Source organism: Brienomyrus brachyistius, unplaced genomic scaffold (genome assembly GCF_023856365.1).
Source record: "Brienomyrus brachyistius isolate T26 unplaced genomic scaffold, BBRACH_0.4 scaffold75, whole genome shotgun sequence".
Taxonomy (NCBI): domain Eukaryota; kingdom Metazoa; phylum Chordata; class Actinopteri; order Osteoglossiformes; family Mormyridae; genus Brienomyrus; species Brienomyrus brachyistius.
The window spans coordinates 605099-633014 of NW_026042350.1; the positions used below are offsets into that span (position 1 = coordinate 605099).

At 45.9% G+C, this 27916-nt stretch overlaps 1 protein-coding gene across 3 annotated transcripts; it reads left to right on the forward strand.

Moving 5' to 3' along the window:
- Positions 1-1916: 1916 nt before the first annotated feature.
- On the forward strand, positions 1917-27822 carry plcd3a (phospholipase C, delta 3a). 3 transcript variants are annotated; one of them, XM_049003131.1, is made up of 15 exons: positions 1920-2254; positions 11887-12054; positions 15981-16209; positions 16811-16940; positions 18036-18261; positions 18890-19091; positions 19818-19962; positions 20095-20247; positions 21421-21513; positions 22273-22426; positions 22754-22870; positions 23318-23496; positions 23793-23928; positions 24498-24647; positions 25548-27822. In XM_049003131.1, the coding sequence occupies exons 1-15, from the start codon at positions 2170-2172 to the stop codon at positions 25670-25672; spliced, it is 2292 nt and encodes a 763-aa protein (XP_048859088.1). In that variant the 5' UTR covers positions 1920-2169; the 3' UTR covers positions 25673-27822. The 3 variants fall into 3 exon arrangements, with proteins under 3 accessions (XP_048859089.1, XP_048859088.1, XP_048859090.1); XM_049003132.1 differs by lacking the exon at positions 25548-27822 and having other exon boundaries at positions 1917-2254; positions 23318-23389; positions 24498-24637; XM_049003133.1 differs by lacking the exons at positions 1920-2254; positions 11887-12054 and adding an exon at positions 14252-14385.
- Positions 27823-27916: the final 94 nt, after the last annotated feature.

The window sequence follows — 27916 nt, forward strand, 5'->3', positions numbered from 1 at the left end:
TCACAATAGTGATCGCGTGAAGTAGCTCATATAATTCAATTATTATGTAGAATACGTGCAGCAAGCTCTGTTTTCCTCCATGCTTCCTTAGTATTGCTATCTAGCGAAAGCGATATAATTTGTCTGTAGATATCTCGCTGACGTCGTGGCTATATCGGCGCTGAAACAAATAAGCGAATTAAGATTTCATCTTAAATACCTATATTTTAATAACCGTGTCGGAAGCGAAACGCAACATCGTTTGGCAGTAGTCGTTCATCTACCTTCTTCAGTCTGAAGATTCATTAAATTTGCCAAACCATTGTCCTGATAGACATATTGAAATTTCAAGTTGTATTATTATGAAATCATTGAGCTGTAGCCTAAACTGTGATCGATATCTTCTTGGCGTTTACGCGTTATTTCCGTAGGTACCACGTATTTTTTGTTCAGTTGTATAGGTAGAAGGCTATTTACGGGTTTGGCTTCGCTCAGTGCGTCCACCCACTCATTCTTTAATAACCTCAAAAGGGTCAAATTAACAGTGAATTGTTTGCCTTTTGTAACGAAGTTACATCGAGTACTATATATTTCTTTGTTAAAATACTTGGATTTTACTAGAAGGGGGCAAATTTAAATCTAAAGAGATCACTTAATTGTTAATAATTTAATGACACTCTGGAAAATGACTTATGCTACACTGATCAAGAGTATACTTATAATATACTGCCTGGCCAAAAAAGTCACTGTTTTAATTTAAATCAGCAAGTACTTAAGAGTCAATGATTGGATCAGTATTACAGCTCAGCAGCGTCGTGCAGCTTTAAGGTGAAGTCAGCTGAGTAGGTGAATCTACAGAATAGCCAGGTTATCCCGTCAATGGATTTCTTCTTTCCTAACGGCATGGGCATATTCCAGCACGATAATGCCAAGATTCATCACCCTCGAATTGGCAAAGAGTGGTTCAGGGAGCGTAAGGAATCATTTTCATACATGAATTGGCCAGCACAGATTCTTAACCTTAGCCTCACTGAATGTCTTTGATACGTGCTGAAGAAGACTTTAGAGTGGTTCAACTCACCTATCATCAATACAAGATCTCGACGGTAAATTATTGCAAATCTGGATTAAAAACATGTTGAGATGTTGCATAGGCGCGTGGAAACAACGCATTGACGAATGTGCACCATAATCAAAGCTAAATTTAAAGGCGGCCCAACGAAATATCGAAGTGTGCGACATTTTTTGGCAAGCGTATCAGTACCATTTTCCAAAATCCTAATAACAGGACTGACACACTTACGACACTTTAATATACTTATGTCCACTAGGTGACGCTAAAACTCAAGGATTTTTGTCAGGATTGGGACATTGGATTTTCTCAAGGGCTTTCTTACGTGTTAAGAAACAGACTATCTCCAGATATGCCCATGAATAGAGGAGAGATGGCTATTCCTTCTGTTTTAGTATATCAGTTATAAGAACTAGTTTAAATACTAATTTTGTAAGTTGAGAGATGTAATTATATACACGGTAATTGAGACAAAACTTTTGTTTTTTCCATCAGTTGCCTAAACGTCGTATAAGGACAGGTGACTAAGATCAACTAGTGAACCTCTGAGTTTGCACAATCAGCGATTATTGTTCAAGCCACGTGCCTTTTGTACATATCAATATTCATATTCATTTTATGCGCATACTGCAACGGTATTCATATTAAATTAAATATGGTACGTTTTGTGTGTTATTTTTATTTATTGCAAAGAAAAGAGATTCGTGGTTTCTCTGTGGATCGGTCAGGGTGACACATTTGCCAGGACGGGCATACCTGCAGCATTAAGCGATTCTCTCGAAATGCATACCACGCTGTACCACATATCAGAGTTTAATTTGAGCTCGTTAGTTCCCTTCTCGTTTCCCCACAAGTCGATTACAAGAAGCGTGTGGAGCCGCGTGAAGGGAGGGACCAGCATTATGTGAGGATTAGTGGGCAGTCTCCCTGTTTTTTTCCCCCTGCACTTAAGAAGCGAATCTTATGTGGCGCAACTAGTCAACTAGTAAAACCAGCGCGATCCAGCCCTGCCTAGGACTTAACAGGAATGTATGCGAACGTAGGACAACAACGGGCATAAGGAAATAAGATCAGTTTATACATTTTAAACAATAACAATATCTTTGTAGATGTAGATCATGTTGGGCAGGAATAAAAAGACAGACCTTGCGCACAATGAAGTTACCCCCGATCTGAAGTCGCATGATCCACTAAGAAAGTTAGGTAAGACACGCAAAGTTTTGTCATTTCCTCTCCCAATTCCAAGTTAGTGGAGATTGAAAGTCATACTGTGTGGAGGAGGCTGTATATCTAAGACATGATGTGATGCGATAATATATACATTACGTTTGCAAATATTGTTTTCCCAGATTGCACATGGATTTTACGATCTGGTAAATAACGATGAAAATATACAAATAACAAAAAAGCAAAAACCGCGGGTATTGTCCCAGTCTTTTCGCTTTTTTATGGTCAGGTTTTTACACTGTTACTACACTGTCGGGTTTCGAGGTTGTTTGCTGTCGTTTCGAAGTCATACTTTAGTCAATACTCGTTGTTAAACCGTTAATACGGTTTAATGTGTTAGCTATAATTATAGTTTTATTATATAAAATTAATAGATCCGGCTTGACACCGGCGCACTGACAGGACACACACAGGAATTATATCTTACCACTGTAAAAGTAGGCTTGGAAGTGGCTTTAACGCTTATATAATTATGTAAGTTAAAAAAAAAATAATAATAATAGTCTGAACAGAGATTTATCCGAACGGAATATTTAATGTAATCGCCTTTAAAAGGCTGGAGAGACTGACTCCAGTGCCGGTGTTTGCTATATAATTCTCTTATAATATTCCGCTCAAATGAAATAAGAAAGGAGGTTATTTGAATAAATTCAGTGTCGTGCGACTGTATTAGTTCAGGGTATGGCAGGGTTGCAGGTTCGAGTAAGGTCCTCCCTCGGCGGAGTTTGCATGGTCATCACTTCACGCGTCCTTATGTGGGGTTAGGGTGACACCAATCCCATCTGCGACGATTAAAGAGAATAACATGAAGTCCGTAAAATGTTGGTTGCGTCCTTAACATTTAAAGCGGCGTGTTTTGCCATAAAAACTCAAGGTTAGTCACTTATATTCGGCACCGAATACCGGTATCGGAATTCCAGCCTTGGTGTCGGATCAAAAGGAACGTGAGTGGTATTGACCATAACTAATTAACACATTTGATATCCACATATTACATGTGTCGTTAATAAGTATATGAGCGAGATATCTGATAAGATATTACATGCCAGTCCCACCCAGAACATAGGTTAAACAGTTAGTTTTACCCGTAGCAAAAGCACCTTAGTAAGATTCCTATCATCAAAGTGAGCTAACAAGAAAGACTCAAGACAAATATAGCAACAGGAAGGGGAGATTGTTAATGGGACCAGTGTGATTTGTAATCGAGGGATCTCTTTGTTTTTCAGTGCTTGTAGTTGTGCTACACTTAAAATGGAGACTGAGTAAGGTAAAGCATTAATATAAAAGTACCCAGTTACTGAAGACATTAGTAAATGGAAATTCCTTTTAAATTCTCTAGCATTCTCAAGACCCAGAAGACCCTCCACAGAACCGTTACTCTACAACAGTAATTCTCAAACCATCGGTCGTGACCCGAATGTAGGTCATGGCAAGTTCTGAAAGGGTTGAGTGGAAATGTGACCATTTTAAAACCAGCAAGCTCCTATGCGGATCCAGGATCGGATTTCCTAACTCCAGTCCTAGAATTAACCTGTATAAACGTGGTCTTAGGTCTGCAAAACTAGTGACCAGTCAACCAACCCAAGAAGCCAAACCACAGATGCTTAATTTAAAACTCACTGGCACATCCAATCAGATTTGTGCGATAGGCATTGATTAGCATAAATTGCAGAGCGCACGGTGTGCTTGATCATGGTGTTAATTTAAGCCTATACCCTCTGCTCTCATCTCGCGACTCAGCTGGCACGGTTAAAATTGGGTCGCAGTACAAAAAAGGTTGAGAACCACTGACCCAGAGTGGCGGGAGATGAACGACTGCAGAACCACAGATCCGACTCTGTCTGTAAGGCTCAGTTACAGCCTTCTGAAGCAATCCATCGATTTTATATCACCCTCTGTATGATCGCTGTTCCAGGGGTGAGTGATGCTCTGTCTTCCTGTGATCATGTCGGAGTTTATATGCGTGAATAGGCCCAATTAACACTGTAGCTCTTGTCGATTCTTGTCCAGTCGTTCTTGTTGTCATATTAAAATGCTTGCTTTTTGTGTGTGTGTGTGTGTGTGTGTGTGTGTACCGCTTAAAACCATAATTTGGTCCATCATTTTAATATTGTACCATTGTAACATTAGCTCAGAGTAATGTATCATATGTGAACGTTCAGTCTCATTCTGACACATGTGAGGTAGCAAAGAGATATAAACATTGAGGTTGAGAACCAGGCCTGACTCCATGGTTTCAGCAAATTTGGTATCTAGCAACACCCTTAGCATTACAATCAAAGGTAAAGAAGTTGATTTGTACCACACCGCCCTCTCTGGGCAGCACAGTGGCACAGTGGTTAGCACTGTTGACTTGCACCTCTAGGATCAGGGTTTGAGTCTCCACCGTGTGCCTTGCGATGGGTTGGTGCTCCATCCTGGGTTGTTCCCTGCCTTATGCCCGTAGCCTCTGGGATAGACTTCGGACCCCCCCCTCGCGACCCAGAATAGGAGAAGGGGTTACAGAGGGTGGCTGGATGGCACCACCCTTTGCCGACTCCCTTACGTAATCCCGTGGCCCAAACTGGAGTCCAGCCCTCTCGGCAGCACCAGCAGTTCTGCACGTCTGCAGTGAATATCGCTTTTTTTTTTTTTCATTGGGGGAGAGGTTGTAGAGAAAACAATACCTTTTGTAGTCCAAGATCGGGTGTGACCGTAAACAAACAGGCCGGGAGCAGCTGAGATTGGAAGCAGCCAGCTGGTGTCTCAGTCCCCCTGGCTTATAATTTTAGGAAATGCACCGAACAGGGCTGGTAAGGAGCAATGAAAACAAAAGCTAGGTGTTGGTCTGCAGAACATAAACAGGGATAAAAGCATTTCATGTGACGACTGCAGTCTCTGTCTCGCCATGACTCAGTCTCGGCTGATCCAGTGATACCCGTGACTCTGAGTATAGGGACGGGAGTTTGGGTTGTGGCGGGGGTGGGGACATAGGGGTCAGGTTGTGGGTGTGGTAGGCAGAATACCCTCTGCTCTCATCTCTTTTCTCCAGCATTCTGGAGGATGAAACTCTCAGATTTCTTCGATTTAAACTACTTTCTCCGAAGTTTGCTTTGCCTGTGCTGAATGCACTTTGTTAATCCTCTTGTAGTCCACGTATTCTGCCAAATACTAAAAACTTTCTCTGGTTTGTCAGAGAAAAAACAGGCACATGTTGAAACGCTGTGTCCTCCTTTTTATTGGTGTTGGCCTACAACCACATTGGATGCGTTTTCCCAGATTTTTATGCATTCATGGTACGTCTAATCCAGAGTGTTTTTCATGAAAATTGATAGCAGCACTTCAAAACAGAAATATTTGACTAAATTACATTGAATAAGAGACAAACAAAATATGACTCAGGGATATGCATATTTTAAGCACTGATGGTGTTTAATAGTACAGTACTGTAATCCATGTGAATGGTCATTGTTTAAACTGGTTGTTTTATATTGTAATTTAAAAGGTTTGCATTGTAACCTGTTTTTAATATCATTGATCTACGTTTTTCTGATTTGCCGATAATCAAAGGGAAATGACCTTCTTCTCTGGTTTCCCCAGTTAATGATGCCTTTAAAACCTATAATGAATGTCACACAAACGCATAAAAAAAGAGCTTAAGGCTTTATAATACAAATGTGGTTCATGGAATTGGTCCTTTAGATTTCACAGAAGTAAAAAGGCTTTGTGTCTCCAGACTTGTGACATTGTCTTTCTCTTACAGTTTTTCTCGATTGCTTTGGCACATTTCACGAAACATGCATTACATTCTCAGGACTATAAAAGCATTTCTCAAAACAGTTCATGCGTATAGCATAACACTATAGTTTAGCTGCAAAAGCCTACGATTTACTCAAAACAATTAACTCGTGTCTTGAAAGCACTCGCCTACTATATATTTTAATCTTACATATTTAGTGGTGTCGCGTTTCGAGGCGGGACAGAGGACCCGAAAGTGGGAATCGGGGCAAACAAAGGAAGGTTTTTTTTAAAGAAACAGAACAGGTAAACAAACAAGATCACGGGAACAAAAAGGGGGAAGCTACAAGGGAACGTAACGAGAGGCAGGTTGAGTGCATCACAGGAGGGCTGGAACAAGAGGTAAGAAGAACAGGCTGTAGGTGTGGCCTGTTAGAGCCACATAAGATGGATCTTGGACATGACAGCGGACACTGCTGTCCACAATGTACAAGTGAGAATTTTTTTGAATGGTCAGAGAACAGGGCCAGCTAACATCCCTGGAGAATTTAGGGATAGGGACCTTGCTCAAAGGCCCAACAGTGATTTGATTACTCTACCTGCCTTGGGATTCAAACCCACAACCTTCCATGTCATTAACGATTTTGCATACACTGCTGTCGACTTAATTCGTTGACAATTTTTCACAGTGATGCCGTGAGGCGTCTTTTAACCAGGGACTGGGGTGGATGCATATTGCTAAAAATGTAGCATTTAAGCCTCAAGTGAATTCTTTAGCATCTCTTTGTGTACATGTATTGATAGTACATTTGTCAAATAGGTCAATACTCACCCTTGATTAGCACAAGAATTACTTGCATGCACTACGGTGCTTGGATTCCTTTGTGTGTTTTGCTCTGTCGCTCTGCTTGAGAGTCTCTGCATGCTTTTGTCTCCTCCGCCATTGGCTGCATTGTTTTCGAAGTTGGATAAAAGGTCTAAAAGGTCACTCGTTCTTGTTGTCACAGGGAAATGACATTTCGGGCTTTCTTTCATAGAAATGTTTGGAACTGACGGGCGCTTTCGTCATTTTAATCAAGATCTGGACAGAAAGAGCGTGCCTGTGGTTTGGCTCGCATAACAGAGATAGCTGATGGTCTGGATTTGATTTTTGGCGCCTCGGGGGACAGCATGAATGCGCGGAAATCGAGGCGGCCTCCGGATTCGATGCCGTCGGGAATCCACAGAGTTTGCAGGAGTTATTATTGCCTGTGAACCTATTAGTAAGTGCAATAATGCCTCTGAAAAAAAACTACCTGAAGATGGCAGGTAGCGTAGCAGTTGAAGGGATGTTTCGGTGATTATTGGAAGAGCAGAAGATGTGGGGGGGGGGGGGGGGTCTCTACGAGGAGCCAGCTTGCGTTTGCAGTCCAAAGACTAGACGAGAGCGCAGAACCAGGTCCAGATTCTCCTTTTAGATGCGGTTGCTGAAAGTGAGAGTTATTCATTCTGGTGAAAATGAAAGGAACCGAGAGGAGCCGACTCTGATGTGAAGGTTATATTCATCAGATCATCTAAACGCTACAGTTATCAAAACTCAAAAATATAAATAATCACAGACAGGCATTTAGACTAAATTCCACCTGTAAATTGGCCTTAGTGTATGTGGGCACTGTGTTGGACTGGCATCCCATTCAGGTTGTACTTCAGCATTGTGTTTCCTGGTGTAGGCTCTGTGACTCTGACAATGGATGGATGGATGTAATATCGGTAACACTTAAAGCAGTCATCATAACGTGTTATTGATACCTTCATAATGCATTATAATGGTCAGAGTAAGATTTATGGATGCTTTGTATTGCATTATGAAGGTATTTATAGTTAGAGCTTCATAGGACATTCATAATGGATAATAAACATGGCTATAAGGTGTTATGCCTTATTAATATAGCCGTGTTTATAATACTTTATGAATGCATTAATGTCTTATGACATTATAGTTATAGCCGTGTTTATAATACTTTATGAATGCATTATAAAGGTATCTATAGTGCATTTTAGATGTGAGCTTCATAAAGCATTCATAATGCGTAATAAACATGGCTATAATGTGTTATGCCTTTTTATAAATAGTTATAGTCATTATGAAGGTATCTATAATGTATTATTCATGACTGCTTTAAGTAAAGTGTTATGGTAATATCAATATACTTAGCACTAATAAGATATCACATACTTATTTACTGAAAAGGTCAGATAGATAAATTTGCTTCACCGGGAAGGTAAACCCAGAGGTAACTAGCACTAGTCAGGCACACTGACTTATAAGCTGTACAGGGTACTTAGCCTGATGACCTCAGTAAGATATCCAGCTGTGTAAAGTGAAAGCGGAACTGAAAGTTGTGTTGGATGACAGTGTCAGCTGTGCAACAGAATGTCAGGAGGCACGTTGGGGTCATGCAGTGGTCCTCAACCCAGAGCTGTGGAAGATGGATGGAATATGGACTCGAAGCTCCTCTTACTTATACGTCAGTGTAAATCTGACAGTGAAAAAATTTTAAATCTGTAGACGGTTTTTATGGAATATCCTGATTTATGCCCGTCTAAGAGAATTAAGTCGATCACCCTGGGTGTAGTATTCTGAAGGCGTAAATAGTTTCTTTTTCTGTATATGTATTTAAAAAAAAAAAAAGGACTGGCTTTGGTATGAATTCTTCAGTTTGGGTTGTGATGATGCCAGGCTGCCATGCCGACCGCATGTATGGCTTGACCCCCCCTTCCCCTTATGGGAGCCAAGGGCCACCTCAGCTGGCCAAAGCCACAAGCCGGGCTCTGGCAGAGAGTGACAGATGGGCCTCATTGATATGCTCGGCTTACATTCTCATGTGTGAGGCTACGCCGCCGCCGCCTTCTCAGCCCGGCAGCGTATAAAACCGCCTTCTGTTCTGGGCTCTGGTTGCCGGGGCAGGAGCTCAAAGCCGTCGGGCTCGGCTGGCATGCCGGTCCGTCGGCACACAAAGGCGAAGGCCCTCGCCTCTTTCAGAGGCGCTTAGCGAGCGACGAGTTTTGAGAAGTGAGAAACGGGAACCATGGGAAGAGAACTTTAAACGGCCATTATAACCGTTTGGGTCGAGTTGCTCGGCTGTTAGAGATCTGCGTCCGTAATGGACGACTGACTTGCATGTGGCAGTGCTAGGGGCAGATTCAGAGCAGAAAGGGGGGTCTTGCCCCCTGGTCTGGCCTCTGCTGACTGGCTGATAAATGGTTGGTATCATGTTAGAGAATCCGTGTGTGACGGAGCTGTAGAGACAGCAGGGCAGGGGGTAAGATGGGAGATTGGCAGAGCTTTCCTGGGACTCTACCTGTGTCGGGTTCACTGTGGCTTGATAGCCTATGAATAATTCACCAGCCGCCTAACTGTGACAGGAATTTGCAATGGCCATAAATCCAGCAGCTTGTTGTGCTTCCCAAGGCCTGGCTCGAAGTGCATTATTCCCAGGAACCTTCAGCAGATTCTAAACATTTTCCAAGGGGAACCGTCAGCAGGGGAGTCCCAGGTGAATCCGCTCCATTCCACGGGTATCGACGTGTCTGTTTCTCTCCGAGACGGAACCTCGAAAGGCGGCTAAGCTTTGGCTTCAGTCTCATATTGCTCAGCTTCTGAAATAAATTAGTTCTACAGTAAGGTTCCTATCTTGGGTCAGTCACCCAGAATCCTCTCCATGTTCCTTGGCATTCTTTTATGCTGAGTGGGGCTGACCATGACACAATTTGAGTCGGGCGTTTTGAACGTCATCTGTTTCGCTGATATCGTGGGTACATTTACCAACACCTTCCCTCCATTTTCAAGATGACAACGGAGGCCCCGAGACTAAAATACTCTGCAAAAGCCATCAGAGTATTACGTTCCCGTCACAGGAAAATTCCAGCGGTTTTCCTGGCAGAGATGCTCTGTCGCCTTCAGCTCTCCGCCTGCTCTTCAGCGACTTCGTTTTCCAGAAGTAGCACGCTCTGCTCCCAGTGCCCTTTCGTCAAAAAGAATCTCTATGATTCTTCTGGGAATTTATCGCACTTTTATCGAAAGTCATGCTAAGGCCCAGCTTCTCCCTAGAGGTCCATAGTCCAGCATTCCAACCATTAGATGTCTGTTATTGAGATTTGGGCTGCGTTTAGATTTAATTATATCGTCTCGTAGCCTTGAAGTCGGCAATCCGGCTGAATCTTTAAATCTGGCCCCAACTGTGTCTGTTTTCGTTTTTGTCTCACTGGAGGCTGCCATGGAGTGGTATACAGAGCGAGGCTCTTCTGTGGGTCGTTCCCACAAAAGGCGCGGATGCCACTCGTGGCTGGAGATAGTTCTGCGTTTACGTCTGGAAGTTTCCAGGGCAGACAGCTCGGAGACTGGGGGGGGGGGCTGTCACATTTTCTGTGCCCTGTGGTAGGTTTTTGTTTACCTCCAGTCACTTTGCGTTACCATATGCAGGCTGGAGTGGCTCCTCAGATGGCAGCCATGGTAACAGGGCAGGGAGGCCCCTGCTTTTACTCCTCCGATCGGTTTATGAGTAGAGGATGCTCTGGTTGCTTCATGTTACTCATCTGCTTCTTCTGCCTCGTGTGCAGTTTTCCATCTTCTCACACAGACAGTCTGGGTTTTACGGCTATTTTAACAGTGAAAGGTGAGTCGTTGAGGCCGCCATGCGTGCAAGACCAAAGAAATCTCTTACTGGTAAAAGGGTTGGATGTAAGTTGGGAAATATCCCTTGAAAGCAAAGCACACACCAGGTGTCTAAAGAAAAACACTTAATGGACTCTAAGTTTAAACAAACAGGAAATTTGTTGACCCAGCCACGAATCACAATGCAGGTTTGAGAGTTTGACTACGGTAGCTGGACTAATTTATTCCAGAAAGTTCCCTCAGCTACAGAGGCACATGACGTCATAGAAGGCAGAAGATACTGAGGTTACAACCCACTGAGGGCCACTGACTGTGGTAGTATATCCACTGGTGTCTTCGTTACTTAACTTTCGCCAACAATTCCCTCCATGAAGTACGACCAAAGCTTTTGTACGCTTTTTTGCACGCGCTGCGCAAAGGAACAAAATTTATTTCCTCGAGTTCCAGTGTACAGCGCGATGGAATAGAGAGTGATACAGCAGCAACTGCAATCTTAGTTTATATAGTGCTTTTCATAAAACCCAAAGACGCTTCACTGAGGACCAAAACAAAGAAAAGGTAATAATTACAAATAGAAGATGGAGAAGATAAAGACGACAGTCTAATTTAAATCGCGGTGAGAGGGACAAGATAACAAAGTCAATGACCAGAAAAGCCGGATAGCAGAGAGAGAAGAGATGGGCATCGAGTAAGTTGGAATGGAATTGAATTAGAATTATAAAAATAGAAATTAAAAAAAAGATTTTTAAAAGTACAGTCAATTTGAAATATAAATAGACAGTTGCTGGAAAGTGGCAGTGTGGTCCGAGTGCGATGACGAGCTAAATGTGGAGGCAGCACATATCAGACATAAATGTCAGGAGACCGGATTCCTGGCCACAAATCAGTGTCCATACTGGTCCTTTGGTAAGTTGTACCGGGTTCCTGTTAATTTAAGCAGACAGGCCCAATTGTTTGTTTTGCAGTCTTCCCCGACTAAAATAAGCCAGGCTGCAGCGTGATTTGCTACTCGGTGCGTCTGAGGGGGGCGTGTTCCAGCGGGGGGGGTGGTGACATCAGTGCATACCCTCTACATCAGGATCGGCCGGGTGTCATTCACTCAGGCTTCTCCACGCACGGTGTTGCCGTGGCAACATGAGTCAGCATTCTGTGTCATTGTATCACTTCCTCATATCACACAACGGCAACAGGAGGTGCGCTTTCGGTCCCTGAACGTGCCCCTCCCCCTCCCCCGCAGGGCTGCTGGACGACGAGGATGTCAGGCTGATGATGCAGGGCTCCAGCATGGTGAAGGTGCGTTCCCCCCGCTGGCAGAAGACCCGCAGCCTGCGACTCCTAGAGGACGGCGTCACCGTCTGGTGCGAGACCTGCAAGAGTTTCAGGCGCACCAGGGCCCAGCAGACGTGTGAGTGTGTGTGGGAGAGAGAGAGAGAGAGAGAGAGAGAGAGAATCACTGAGCATGATACTGATCATGGGCGTGTCTGGCCTGTGAGGGTGCTGGGGAAAGACCAGGATAACTAGTCATACCAGAAGAGTGGAAGCTACATGCTTGCGAGACAATGGACTTCAGCCGAAGATCAGACGAGAAATCATGAAAATGGCGACCATACAGTCAAACTATGAGAACTCCGTCTTCACTAAAATCAGTGTCTGTCGCTCCACTCAGGGCCATAGCGATGGAGTCAACACTGGGGGCGGGGGGCAAGGCATTAATTATAATATATATTGGGAGGGGACACATCTGATTATTTGGGGGTGATCAAGAAGGTTCCTCCTCAGAAGATGGTACCCTAGCTGACTGCTTACTGGTGCGGCACTGGGTAAGATGGTCGTCTGGCTGGTGCATCCAGCTGGGGGTCAGGAGCAGTTTCAGCACCAGGAACACTACCGGGCCCCCGGATCCTTAAGCCTTCCCCTGTTAGCTGTTGTCCCACCGGAGTTCCTACCCCGTTCCCCAAACGTTGAAGAATGCAAGCATTGTACAATCCCTGCTGGCTTTTCACCTCAAGAATTCAACTCTGCCACTGTCCAGTGGGGGCAGTAATGAACAAGAGTGAATGGGCGCACGCTGTGGGGCTGGGGGGCTGGGTGGGGAGAATGTTTTAACCTTTCTGATGTATTAAAGCCCCTGTCCTGTTTAACCTGAGCCACCCGTAAAATAACCTGAATTTGCAGCTCAAAGGGAAAAGCAATCTTTTAAAAACATGAGTTTCAGAGATACGTTTCGGGTGGGAGGACATGCTCCTGATTACGGAACATCACTCCCGTTCCCGTTCCTGAGGGCCTGCTTCCCGTTCTTCCCATTAAAATGAGCTGTAACCTTATTTCAGACAGAAACGAATAGATTTAAATTGGAAATTCCCACACAGGCCTGAGATGAAGGCCAGTCTCTGGACATGCAGAGTCTGATGACCATTTGCTTCTCTTATTGTTTTTTTTTTTCCCCTTTCTGGTAAAGGTGTCACACAGGGCAGCGTCCGACCGAATTGAATTCCCCGATCAGCTAGGGAATAACGCGGATTTCCAGTGTGGTGTCACTCCGTAGAACATTACTGCAAACTGCTGACTCTGTTGTTTACTCTGCTGCGTTTCCGCACCATTGAGCCGTACAAGCTCATGCCACAATACACGCTGACTGTAAATCGCAGTTGGATGCAGAAAGGCTTCGCCCTCCCAAATGGGTCGGAGGATCACCCCAGGGTGTGGCCTACAAAAAACACGTTTTTTTCCCCCTAGACTTTAAGGTTATGCTAATTATCCGTTTAGTCACCCAAATTGGCGATAAAGCTGATTTAGGCTGAGTAGTTTCAGGATTGGGCAGATGGGTGTAAGGCCTGGGGTGTCACATGACTGTAGTTCACCTAAGACCTGGGGTGTCACATGATTATGTCACATGTTCACCTGAGGGGTCTTGTCAGGCTGCTAGCAGCCTGTGCCGTTCGCCCCAGATCTCCCATACAGTTATGTCTCCTCATTCTTGTGCAATACAGGCCTTCCAGAGTATCAGCCTTCCCACCTCTCCTGGAAGGTCTGGGAATCTCCTGCAGATTGACAGCAGCTCCCTGACTCCCGCAAATGATGCGTGACGTTGCTTCGTCGTTCCGCTATTCAGCAGTGCAGTTTTACCGCTGCAGGCTCGCCCCAGAGTTTTACTGCCGCTCTTTGGAATTACTGTGGAATCGCAGTTGTTTTTTGGACACACATTTCATCATTTCCTATTTAACTTCGAGAAATATCCTTTTGCTTCTTTGCATTTAAACTTCCAGTTTGTCCGGAAGCAGAAGGGGTAAAAAAAATGTTTCACAGGAACAACCCCACAATGCTGCTGCCTTGGTGTACCTACAGCGACAATATAACAGTGGTTTATCAGTGTGTCATCAAAATAAGTGTAATATCAATGTAATGTAATAATAGTTATTTCGGGCTCACATGTGTTAAGCTCTGCAGAGTTTCGCAGGGTGGCTAAATCTGTCATTACGTCAGAAGGCCAGGCTCTTCTTGCAGCTTCAGCTTATGTGGTCAAGGTCCAGGGCAGCGGGGGCAGGTGGGGGGAGGGGGTGGCTGGAGTCGTAACTATCAGCTGCATAGAAACCCTATACCCAACCCCCAGCCACGCCGTGCCATGGCAACGGGTGTCGATGGGCACCCAAAATGGAACTTTGCACATTATGACAGGGTTGCCCGGAAGCTGTCAGCGTGGGCTTAGAACTTGGAAGAAGCCTTTCAGAGTGTGACGGTAACCCCCCTCCCACTCCACAAACCTTCCAGAACCTCTGAATGAATTCCGTAATTCCATAATTCCATCATGTACTGCTGACTCATCGTTTTGACCCACACACAAAGCATTGGAAATTGAAAAGTTTAAAAAAAATTTTTTAATAACCTTACTGTTGTAAAAAATGATGTCTTAGGTAGGAGAACTGAGGTGCTCTGTTAACTAAGATGAAAATTATGGCTGTGACCCTGTTCAATCATGGGGGGGGTTTCGGTGGGGTGCAGGGAAGAGTTAACCTCATAGCGGATTGCACAGTTGTCGCCCCGAACCTGGCAGGGAGTCGCAAGAATGCGACCCACCCCCCCACGTCCTGACAAACATCTTGTGTCGCAGAGCCGAGGAGGCCTTGAGTAGGAATGTTTCAGCTCTTGGAGACTGGCGAGGAAGGGGGGGAGGGGTTGAACAGCTGGGGGGGGGGGGGAGAAAGGATTCATTGTACAAGGGCTGAGCGATCCCTACGTGTATCGAGTCCGGCCCACTGCCATGGGCCTCGGTGTCAGCATTCCAGCCGGTCTGGACCGCTCATGTACGGTAGTCTGGCCCAAGCGTAGGGCCATAGGCGCGAGAAGACGTTTTGAATGAGCAATAGACTTTACCGACGTTCTTGTGTATCGTTGGTAGCTATCAACAGCTAAACCTACGCCGACCACTACTTGCACTCTCACCGCATCAGCAATGTGAAGCACATGCCTTTTCCTTGACAGAAATTATAGGCTTGGGCATTCTGCCCAGCAGTATTCTGACATCGCATTACCGGCAGCAACCAGAAGGGGTGCTCAAGCACCCTCAGCTCCCCTTTTTCCAGCGTTACCACATAGCACAGGTTCCCAGACGGGCCGCGAGATCTACTCATTTAATAAGGATTCGATGACTCTTCAGGGGACAGTATATCTATTAACAGGATCGGGGGAGTGCAGGAAGGGGGTATTAAATTAAAATGTATGCATGTCACATGACAAGCCTGCTTCTATGTGCGTCCACCTCATCGTCTTTCAGTCCGGATCTAGTTTTTCCCTGGAGCCCCCACTTATAGCATTCTTATTTTATGAAGGGGATTGAGCTGTTCCTGATGGATACAGCTACATGGGCCTGACCTCTCACCCAATCCATCTAGTAACCAAACTACTGGCTACGCAGTGCCTTGAACACTGGCGGGGTAGCCACCACGTGTGTGGTGCATGGCGCACTGGTAGTGCAGTTCCTAACACACTGGCTTTGCACTGGCCTGGCTGTCTTATCCACGGGAGATCTCGGCTACCCATAATGCACCTCTTCTTTCAATTGTTCATCACGTTGAATAAAAGCGTATCTGCAGAGAAGGGAACAGCTTGTGGCTCTGTGGGTTCAAATGCTGAGCCTGTGATTAGAAGGTCGGCGGTTTGAATCCTGTGCTCAGCAGAGTGAATTGGGAGACGTTGCTTTGGATAAGAGTGTCTGCTGAAAAAATTAAATGTGCTTAAATTGGCCTAACAGCACCCCATGAGATGCCATACGTGTTACTTTCTATGCCTCTCGTAATTCTTTCCTTTTTTTCAACGTTTATCCCCTGGCTGCAGTTTCAGTGACGGAGGTGGAGTGCGTGCGCGAGGGCTGCCAGTCGGAGGCGCTACGCCGGCTGTCGGGCTCCGTTCCTGAGGCCCAGTGCTTCACGGTGGTGTTCCGCGGGAAGCGGAAGAGCCTGGACCTGCGCTGCCCGACGGAGGAGGAGGCCCAGGGCTGGGTACGAGGAATCCGAACCATCAAGGATAAAGTCTCCAATATGAGTCAGAAGGAGAAGCTCGATCAATATCCTTCAGCGGGTCTCAGACCTACGAAATAAATATAGGTCAGGCTGAATCGCTATGGCGACCGTAGCGAACATAACACCATTGAAATGAAAACGTTAGCACATAGCTAAGGTGCGCGGCAACAGGGCCCAAAAATGATTGTCTAAATATAGCCTTGAATATGCCGTCATGTGTCATCCTTCTCTGCGCTTCTGACTTTTATGTGACAAATATGTGTGGCACACAAGCGATTCTTTTAAGGTGTGCTGTGTTTTGTTGATAGCAAGCATAAATCAAGTGCGAGCACGTCAAGGTCACTTCTCCGCATGGGGGTGGAGTGAGACAGTGGACCTACATAACCTGTTTCTAGCCCTGATTGTTGTAATTAGATCATTTAATACACAATAGGCCAGTACAATACTCTGAAAGATGGGCATTTGATCTGTTTCCTAGATGAAGGAACCTAGCATGTTTCCTATTAGCATTTCGCTATAATGAAACCAAAAAAATAAAAAAAATGGCTGCATTAGCATTAGCGCTGGCTGCTGTTATGTTATCAGGTTTGGGGTGAGTAGAGGTCTACAGGTCTATCTCTGCTTTGGCTCCTTGACTTCCCGTACCTGGATCCGGGGCTACCTGAAGCGGGCCGACCAGAACCAGGACGGGAAGATGAGCTACGAAGAGGTGAAGCGCCTGTTGCAGATGATCAACATCGATCTGAACGAGCAATACGCCCGCACCCTCTTCAAGGTGTGCACCCCTTTCTGTCGTCACCCGTGGCGACCGCTTGTCATGCCCATCCTACTGCCGCCAACTCGGATTTATCTAGAGCTTTGGATATTTTCACCGCTAAGCTTCAAACATGTAACGACATGCTTTTATGTACGATGTACAAACTCGGGGTGTCATGGATACCGTGACACATTTCTGTCAATCGACACCAAAAAAGAACCCACTGCATGGTGACACGGAACACACTGCTGTGAGAGTTTAATTATCTGTAAATTATAATGCTTAAATTGGGGAGTGTCACTAGAGATTTATGGGGGGGGGGTCTGATTTTTGCTGGGAGGGGTCTGATTTTGGGCAGTGGTGTCTTAATGGTTAGGGAAGCGCACTTGTAATTGAATGATTGATGGTTCAAAAACACACTTTTTACTTATCAGTGTGTATTTTGGGGGGGGGGGGGGACTATAGAACATTTTTGCCCCCTCCCTCCACCAAAACAGTTATAGAGACTCTACTGGTTTTATTATAATATCTGTTTATAATCTTGATAATATTCTGCTGTACTCTATTGAAAATGTTTTCTGTTTGGGGCTTCGGGGAGTGTGTGTGTGTGTGTGTGTGTGTGTGTGTGTGTATAGAGGTCGACCATGTAGCTCATGTTGTATTTATGGCTGTTTCACGAGTCCTGAATCACAATCAGGTGTCTGCAACTACACTAGCTGAGGGGGAAGAGTTAGGGTGTGAACAGAATTTCGGAGACTGACTGGGCCCCCCCTCCTCCCTCAGCTTGTCACCATGTGCTGACTCACACGTGTCCCTTCTCAGTCCCACCCCCTATCTGTTGGTGGCCATCATTGGTTTCACAACAGAAGGACGGCAGAGTCTCATGACGCGAGCAAAAGGCTTTTAGCTGAACCCCCACCCTAACCCCCAACTGCACCGATTTCACAGAGAAGGCAGAAACAAGACCTAAAAGCAGGCCACAACTGATTTCCCATAATAAATTGCCTTAAAATATAGCTGCCATTTTATCATATTACAGTCCCAGATACCCTGAACGGCCACATTTGATAATCTTCCCAGCTCTGACATGTGCGCCCTACCCCCGACCCACAGAAGTGCGACCGCTCTGCCGATGGCCGATTGGACCCCACGGAGATCGAGGAGTTCTGCCGCGAGCTGATGCGCCGTCCCGAGTTGGACGCCGTGTTCCATCACTACTCAAGCAACGGCTGCGTGCTGACCACCGCCGAGCTGCGTGACTTCCTGGGCGACCAGGGCGAGGACGCCTCCCTGGCTCACGCCCAGAAGCTCATCTCCACATACGAGCTCAACGAGTGGGGTAGGGGCTGCCTGAAGGGTCATCCTCTTCCTTGGCGTCCGATGACTGTTCTTAGCAGGTAGCACAGGGCCTCTGTGACTAACGATCCAGCCTCACCCTTCCAGGACTGACGGCTTGAGTCCCCATATGTGCGAGCTGTCGGCCTGTTTGCCCCATGCTTGTGTGAGTTTTCACCAACGGTCTTAACGCGGTGAATTGGCTTCTCTAAATTGCCCATGGAGTGTGAGTGTGAGTCCTACAGTGGATCCGGACTCACAGTGCTGGGCATTTCAAGTCCAGAAGCTACAAATCCAGACCACGATTTTGATTCTACCAACCAGAGCATAAGGGAGAAAGTACATAAGATACAAAGTAGTCAACTGGTTGGTTGAAACAAAACCTTGGTCTGGATTTGTAGCTTCTGCACCAGAAATGCCATGTACTCGGCGATCTTCTCTTTTTTCTTTTATGCAAGTGGTGGTGTTTAAGGACACCATTTAAATCCCCCAATGGGCATTGCCGTTGTACCCTTGAGAAGGCACCCAAACACAATGAGTGAAATGCGTAGTCAGACAGGACTGAAATATGAAATGGATGACATTGCCAGGCGTGCAGAAAGTCACGTTGCGATCCTCCGATGGCCCCACAGCCCAGAAGCACCAGTACATGACCCTGAACGGCTTCGCCATGTACATGCTGTCCCAGGAGAATGACGTGTTCAACGCAGACCACTCAGTGGTGTATCAGGATATGACCCAACCCCTGACTCACTACTTCATCTCCTCCTCCCACAACACCTACCTCACCAAGGACCAGGTGACCAGCGCCAGCAGCACAGAGCCGTATATCAGGTACTGAACTACATGACCCGCTGCCCAAACCTGCAGAAGGCTACACTGCACAGCAGGCTGCTTCCAGGCCCAATGTTCCTAAGACAGCAGTACAGAAGAATAAGGTGAAGCTGGAGACACTGGGAACCACCAGAAACCAGCCAGGTAGAGGGAGGGAAGAACTTTCTAATAGCAGAGGTGACCGTTAGCTTATCCGGCAGTGACTCATAAATCAGAGGATGACCTCAAGTGACCTTCATAAAGAATGGGAAACTAAGTGCAGGTGTGAAGTGCACTGCTAGGACAGTTTATATCAGGCTCCTATGAGCAGGACTGAAGACCCATAAAGCAAGGAAGAAGCCCTTCATTAATGAGAAGCAGGGAAGAGCCAGGCTGCAGATTTTACATAGGCGCAATTGTGCTCAGTAAATTTTATTGTGGTGACCGCACCCTCCCCCAGTCTCTGGGCTTAGCTCTGGATGTTTCTAGATCCTAGTGATCCCAGTATGACAGTGTTTCCCAATCCGGTCCTTTGGGACCCATAGACAGTCCAAATTTTTGCTCCCTCCCAGTTCACTGTGGACCACTGGCAGGGAGCAAAAACATGGGCCGGATGTGGGTGCCTGAGGACCGGATTAGGAAACACTGTCATACGGTATAGCCGCCCTGATCATTCATTGTGTGTGTGTGTGTGTGTGTGTGTGTGTGTGTGTGTGTGTGTGTGTGCGCGTGTGTGCGTGTGTGTAGAGCTTTGAACCAAGGCTGTCGCTGTGTGGAGTTGGACTGCTGGGACGGGGACAAAGGAGAGCCTGTGATCTACCACGGACACACCCTAACCTCCAAGGTGCTCTTTAAGGAGGTCATAGAGACCATCTCTCAGTACGCCTTCAAGGTTAGTCATGACCACCTTCAGTGGCTCATAGCTCAGCTGCCCCGGTTGGTTCTTTGAGAAGGGGGAGGGGGAGAGATATTTCCAGGTGGAAATTTCCTGGAATTCCATCACCTGGCTCTGCCTCCCCCTCAGGCCTCGCCGTATCCTCTGATTCTGTCCCTGGAGAATCACTGCAGTGTGGAGCAGCAGTCCGTCATGGCCAGGCACCTACGCGCCATCCTGGGCCGTCGGCTCCTCACCAAGCCTGTCGGCGATCAGCAGCTGAAGCACCTGCCCTCCCCAGAGGTGTGCCCCCCCCCTCCACTTTACTGTCACGTGAATACATGAGAATAACACTGGCCAATCAATTTTTGTTCCTTTTTGTCGCATAACAAAATAGGTTTCGTTTTGTACTGGATTCACATATCTATGTGGAATTTCCCCTATCAAAGATTTTGAGTGACATACTTTACACTGTACGTATATATTTACAGTATATGATCAAGGTGGTAGTGACTCATGGAGATGGCATAAGTGTATAACTGCCTGCCTAACCTCATCCCTCTTAATGGTCCAGCAGACGTCAGCTAGTTCCCCTCACTTTGATGTTCATTTTTCCGTATCAGAAAGCAGGACGCTGTGCAAACAAATCCAAACGTGTTACAGCCCGTTAACTCTGGCAAAATTAACTTACTGCACTTTGCACCCTCGTATAAGTCATAAAATGTTCACAAATAGAAATAAAATATTTTTTCTTAAATTTCATTTCATAAGGAGTTATATACTATCGAAATAGCCTAAAAATGACATGGCTAAAAAATGATAGGTGTTAACAAAATTCTGAATGCATTTTCATAAAGTTCATAAAAGACAGCCCTTAGATGTTCTGACAAAATCATTGTTGACCAGTCTAATTAAAGCATGACCGGTACTGACATATATTGCACGATGTACAATTACAGTAATAATAAACGCAAACAGGATAAATGATTATTATGACTCACAGACACCTGCTTGTTTACACATGTGTCAGGTGTAATAATGAGTGGATTGCATTTATTATGGTTGGCGCAGTTGCTTTTGGTGCCTATATGAGAGCAGTGTGATCCCCAGGGGTAGCTGCGCCGCAATAATCCTGTTAACAAACTCGCTCTACAGCCTCAAAGGTCAGGATTCCTTGTGGACTTTCTGCCTTCTTCAGTTGAACAACCTTGCATTTCAAGTGACATTTTGCGAGCAAATGTAGCTGTTTTAACAGGTGAAGGGGGACAGACAGATGATCGACAGTCTCAGGTGTCTGCATGCCGGCTTCTGGCCGTTGGGTGTCCTTCACCGCATGCCCGTAAAGTTTTTACATGAAGCTCTGCTGTATGTCCGGCATCTTTGGACCACGGATTTTGGACGGCGCTGTTGAAAATGCTTTTGGCCTGGCTATCGGGCACTAACAGCCAGGGCTCTCTATTCCTCGTGCCGTTACAGGACCTGAAGGGACGAATCCTAATCAAGGGCAAGAAGGAGACCTCTCAGCTTCACAAGGTGGACAGCTTCACCAACACCGTTCCGGGAACCGAGGTGAGGCTTTGGGGGGGTGGAGCTCAAGGCAGTGTCAGGTCCAAGACAAAATCACTATGGATCCATCCAAAATTAGTGAGGCAGCACGATCCCCACAATCAAGTCGCAGTCATGGCCTGACACATGCAAGGGCATAGGATTGGCTTCGACAAATGGACCACTTCAGCCCCGAACTCACACAGTCCTCCCACAATATTGGCTGGTACATGCAGGGACGGATTACGGACCAGGCCAGCGGGGCCGCTGCCCAGGGGCCCTTGGGGTGCAGGGGGCCCGTGGAGCCCCTAGCCCAAAACTATTTGCAACGCTTATCAACAATGTATATTCGTTTGTCTATTTTAGAGGGCCTACATTCTTTGATCCTCTGCCTACAAGGGCCCCTGACCCTATAGGGAGGGCGTTTGGCTGCCAAGGGCCCTTGAATTGTGGTGGTGGTGGGGGGGGGGACCCTCGCAAACGTTTTGCCCAGGGGCCCACACAACCCATAATCCGTCCCTGGGTACATGACCCTATCGTCCACGCCCAAATCTTTGCCCTTATGCACACGATCATGCTGAAGTCTGGAAGAATGGGCAGAAATGTTTCTGAATGTTCTACTGAAGTGTACTGAAGACAGACAGACACTTTAAGCTTTGTTAATCAAGAGGGAAAATTGCGGTGCAAACATTGTTAACATCCAAACACTTTTGGGTTCCATTTATCCTGGTTTTCCTGGTCTCCTGGACTAAAGTGGGTCCATTGTGCTTGTGCCGCAATTAGGCTGCATCCTCCAAGCTGAGTCCGGAGCTGTCGGACCTCGTCGTGTACTGCCGCAGCATAAACTTCCGCGGCTTTGACCACGTCTCCGCGAAATCCCCCAGCGAGATGTCGTCATTCTCCGAGAACGACGCCCTCAAACACATTAAAGAGTCAGGTGAGTATGCTGGGGGCGGAGCTAGTGCCAGGCAGTACATCACCAGAGGACGGCCCCTTGGAACTCACCTCTTGCTTAGCAGCCGACTGAGACTAAAACTGATAAAACAATGTCCTATGTATGTAATGACTTTGGATAAAGGGGGGTGTTTGAGCACCAGTAGGGAATATCAAAGGAATATCCTTCAGTACTGTGGCGGGACATGCTGAGACAGGGTGTGTGTGTGTGTGTGTATGTGTGTGTGTGTGTGTGTGTGTGTGTGTGTGTGTGTGTGTGTGTGCGCGCGCACATGTGCATGACCAAGAGCCTTTCTCACCTTTCCTGTAGGGAAACTATTCGTTCGGCACAACAGCAGGCAGCTGAGCAGAATCTATCCCTCTGGCCAGAGACTGCAGTCCTCTAACTACAACCCCCAGGACATGTGGAATGCTGGCTGTCAAATGGGTCAGTAGCTGACGCGTTCTGCCTGACATTGTATGCTGGTTGCCAAAATTGTGGAAGCACCTAGCATTTTTGGCATCACGCTTTAAAAGGAACTGCATGAATATTGGTGGTAATATTTATAAACAAACAATCGAAGAACATTTAGAAATATCATACAATGGATGATTAAATAAGCAACTGGAGTAACTGGAATAAAGTTCTGCGATCTCTAAAAATTGGACGTGTGTCCTCTGTTTTGGCCACTAGTGTATGTGTTCAAGTAAATAACCATCAGATGTTCTTTTAAAATGGATGCAATTAAAATGATTACTTTGACAGGCTCTACAAATATATATAGAGTGTACTGGCTATAAATAGACCTGATAAATATATTTTTTTACAAAATTAAACTTTAGTGGAGTTTTTGCGCCCTCCATCTCATCACCACCCCCAACCCTTCCACCGCAGTGGCCCTCAACTTCCAGACCCCCGGGGAGCAGATGGACCTGAACCAGGGCCGCTTCCTGGCTAACGGCCGCTGTGGGTACATTCTCAAGCCGAGCTTCTTGTGCCGGCTCGATTCCAATTTCAATCCGGAGAACACGGGCGGTGGCCCGGGACACATCCCTACACAGCTCACCATTCGGGTATGGTGGGGTGGGGGGGGAGGGGGGAATCAACGCTCTCCCCACTGGTCTGTTCTGTTCCAGTAATGGTGGTTCCAGTGGCATGTAAAGCAAGATCCAGACTGTAGCTATAAATGAGGAATTAGGGCTGTTTTTGGGGGGATGGTATTCTACTCAAAGTAATGGAAATAGGAGTGGAAACATCTAAAGAAACCCTTTGAGATGTCATCAGACTGCCGGTTTCTCATGCCCTGCAGCTGCGTGACAGTCTCTGCTCTTCGTCTCCCTCCTTTCTCCTCTTCTTCTCCTCTCCTCAGGTGATCTCAGCTCAGCAGCTCCCCAAAGTCAACACAGACAAGCCAAACGCCATCGTGGATCCGCAGGTGTGGGTGGAGATCCATGGGGTGGGCATCGACAATGCCCGGAACAAAACGCATCGCATCGATAACAATGGTGCGCCACCTGCTGGCCGTTCTCAGTAATTTTATCTGTTATTCACTCATCCATATTCTAAGTGCTTGTGCCAGTCAGGGTCTCAGGGTCTCCTCTCTTATGAGTGTTACATTTGATATTTTTATGAACGAGTTTTGATTTCGGAGTCTGGAGTTGGAGTAGGCGGGGACAAGGTTGTTCAGAATGGGGGGGGTGGTGGGTGACTCAGTGGACTAAGTCTCTATGCCTGTGCTTAGATGATCACCAGTTCGAACCCCAGCCTTGGCAAAACAGTAACATGTCAGTGGGCCCTTGAGCAAGGCCCTTAACCCCCCAGCTCCAGCGCTGCAAGTTACCTGACCCTGCACTGTTACCCCCAAGCTATGGAAAGAAAAATGCGGTTGGTGATGAGAAGCATCCCAATGCACCTCCGCTTGTACTCATGCAAATACAGCATGTTGGTTTATAGAACATCACTGGCTCTTGGGTAAAAACCTGGTTTGCTTTGCGATGAGCATGATAATATTCTGTTGTCTGATTGTGTCACTGTCGGCGATCGCTAGCTAACTCCGCCCGCTTGTGACCTCCAGGTTTTAATCCGCGCTGGGACTGCACGCTGAGCTTCCAGCTGCAGGTGCCGGAGCTGGCTCTGGTCCGCTTCGTGGTGGAGGACCACGACCACACTTCCAAGAATGACTTTGTGGGCCAGTTCGCCCTGCCCTTCACCAGCCTGCGCACAGGTAGGCGCACGTAGTTAGCAGTCCCAAGGGAACGTCTCCAAATTCCCGTCTGAGTACTGTTTACGTTCTAACTACTGTGTGCCTCCCTCATTCCAGCGCCCTTTTCGCTGTAAAAGATCCAAGTAACACTGGTAAAACCCAGGTTTACATTTATCTGATGCTTTTATTCAATACAACTAGCAGAGGGAGAGATTACAGTTTATTTGTGCACCCCTGGATTTGAACCCACGCTCTTTGCATTGATTGTGCAGTGCTCCAGTTGTTGAGCTACAGGAGCAAAACAAGTTAATTATTACAGTTATTAATTCTATAGGAATGGCCAGCAAAGATGGTATTTAACCTGTGTGCCATTCATTGTTATAATGTGGGATTTAATTGTATTTTTTTTGTTCTATTTTCAACTTTCATTTGAAATCCAACTATCTTTCCATGTAGTTGTGTTAGTTATTATTTTTTTAATTTATTTATGTTTAGTTTTAATTTATTACAGTTTCAGTTTAAGCTGTAGGAATTTTATTTCTAGGGATGGAGTTGTAGAGGTATTTTATGTGTCTGATCTTGAGAGAATCCTACATGAATACACAATGGACATTATGTAGGCCTACAAATGTCCTTAAAATCGGCAAACCTGTTCTAGGTATTATTAATGGTAATGGAAGATAAACACCATTACTTTTTGTTATTTTATATGTTATTTCGGTTAGTTTTGGAAACAATTTTCATAGTTTTCACTCAGTCTTAGTTTTTTTTTAAGTATCTTATTTTGTTTCGAGAAAATGTTTTCTTAGTTTTAGTTAATGATAAAGACTCTGGTGTCATTCCTCTTCCCCCAGTGGCATTCTGGGTAAAATTCCAGAACTTGCTCGCAGATCTGGTTAATCTCCACTCCCCTCTCCCCAGGTTACCGGCACGTCCACCTGCTGAAGGAGGATGGATCCAACCTGTCGCCCGCCACCCTCTTCATCCACATCAAGGTGACCCGCAAGGGCACCACCCTCAGAGCTCTGTCTAAGCTCATATCATGACTCCATCCCCTCCTCCCCTTCACAGTGTTGTGATGAGCTTTATGCCACTTGCTGTGTTCCTTTGAGCACCCCAATGATGTTGAGTGATGTCATCCTGCTGTGAACAGGAAGTCATCACTATGCACTACAGCGGCGGACAAAGCTGATTGGTTGTGTTTGTGTCAAGACCACATTGACAGTTGACATGTCATGTGCCAATGCAAGGCCTCATAGGATAAGTTATCACTGGCTGAGGAGTCCTTGTGCTTGCAGGCCTAGTGCCTGGTTAAAAAGACTGAACCCTGCGTCTATGTGTCATTTTTAACTGTGACTATATATCGAAGCTTCCCCCCCCCACATTTTCTGTTTCAATGTGACTCATCACTCCCTGCCCCTGAAGGACATGCATGCTCTACTGGATCTTCAAACCCACTACATCCACTTCACCACAGATTTGCCAGCGACGTGAGGCTTGGCTGCACCACTCACCACCTGCAGGGGCAAATGTGCGGTTTTAAGGAGCTTCACTCGAGAGCTGTGCAGACAAGCTTAGCCTTCCGCTGGGAATATGCTAATTTAGCTCCGCCCACTGGACCTCAGGATCGCAGCTGGCAACTATAGCGTGAACCTTACCTGATGCCCACATGTCGGCTAACTGTGCTGCTCCTAAGTCCTGTGTGATTTTGGTATTCCTTTACTGAAATTAGCCTACAGTTATGTGCCTTAGCATTAGCAGATGCTGTCAGGTGCTTTGTTACTATTCTGATGGACATTGCAGACAGCCAATCACGGACTCGCATATTACAACGTAAGCTTGTGGCCTTAGGAGACCTTAAAGTTAGTCATAGACTTAGGAACTTCAGAGCTCAGTCAAAAAACTGACAGAATGGCTTGGAGCACAAAATTGGTGTGTGATTTCAGCTTGATATTGCTGCAAGTTGAGTTTCAAGTATCAAACCAAGTTCCTGTAACTGCTAATGGAGTAAACTAAACAAACATAGCCTAATCTTTGTTTGGTTCAACATTTAAAGATCACTTAATATTTAGGAGGTTTTTTTTTATTTCATTGTTTTATAGCTGTTTTAATTAACGTTTGTGATATTTTTCTATTTAAATCAGCTGCTTCAGGTGTGAAATTTTTACCTGCTCTTTCAGCTTCACTGCATGAAGTTGCTGCTGCTTTAATGGAACCGGTTTTCTCAAATGGTGTGACCACAGCACTGTTGTACTGTCTTGGAAAGACCAGACAGTCGGAGTCACCCACACAGAAGAGGACACTGACTCCCCCATGTGAAGAAGGAAGCATGAAACCCTCCCAGAGCAGGAAGACTTGTGGTTCGGGACATGGACTCGTAATAGGAAGGATATTTATTCAAGTCTCTCAGATGAGGCTGTTATAGTGTCAGTGCTCAGAGTACCTACCCAAAATTGGTCCAGATAATTAAACTCCAATTAATTAAGTTTCTGTTGCATAAAAATGTGCATTTGTGACAAACATCTACTTTACAGCTTGTCTTAAAGCAGTGTTTCTCAAGCTGGACCTTGGGGACCCCAGGCAGTCCACGTTTTCGCTCCCTCCCAGCTCTCTGCCACATAATCCATGTTTTTGCTCCTTCCCAGCTCTCTGCCACATAGTCCATGTTTTTGCTCCCTCCCAGTTCTCTGCCACATAGTGCACATTTTTGCTCCCTCCCTGTCCCCTGCCACATAGGCCATGTTTTTGTTCCCTCCCAGCTCCCTACCAGATAGTCCACATTTTGCTCCCTACTGAGAGCTGGGAAGGAGCAAAAGCATGGACTGTCTGGGGGTCCCCGAGGACCGGATTGGGAAACACTGCCTTACAGAAAGCTGCTGGCCAGTTGGCTGTAGGTCAGCTCGGGCCCTATATCTCCGACCCAGAAAAATTAACACCAGTCCTGCTTCTCTGTGGGACTGACACCCTTTCAGACCATAGCAGCATGGATGTTCATGGAAGGAGATGGGTGGACATAGAGAAAAAAGAACCTGATTAAATTACTATTAATGATTCAATATAAACAAAAAACGACCTAGTAACTAAAATACAAGCAATGTGTAAGTTTATAAATAAATGTGTTTCGTACATCTCTTTTTAAAATGCTTCTAAGCATGTTTCTATTTCATATATTAAAAAAACACATTTTTAACTTTGACATGTGTTTTTGAGTGGCTTTCAGCTAGTCCTTTGTATGTTTCAGTTACAAAATACATGGAAATTATAGTATAATTACTTTTTGCATATTTTAA

Excerpts from the sequence above, each read along its gene's own strand:
- plcd3a (XM_049003131.1), top strand. The coding sequence starts at position 2,170 with ATGTTGGGCAGGAATAAAAAGACAGACCTTGCGCACAATGAAGTTACC. Across the intron at positions 18,262-18,889 it reads ATACGAGCTCAACGAGTGGG|CCCAGAAGCACCAGTACATG; the intron begins GTAGGGGCTGCC and ends ATGGCCCCACAG. Across the intron at positions 23,497-23,792 it reads CTACACAGCTCACCATTCGG|GTGATCTCAGCTCAGCAGCT; the intron begins GTATGGTGGGGT and ends TCCTCTCCTCAG.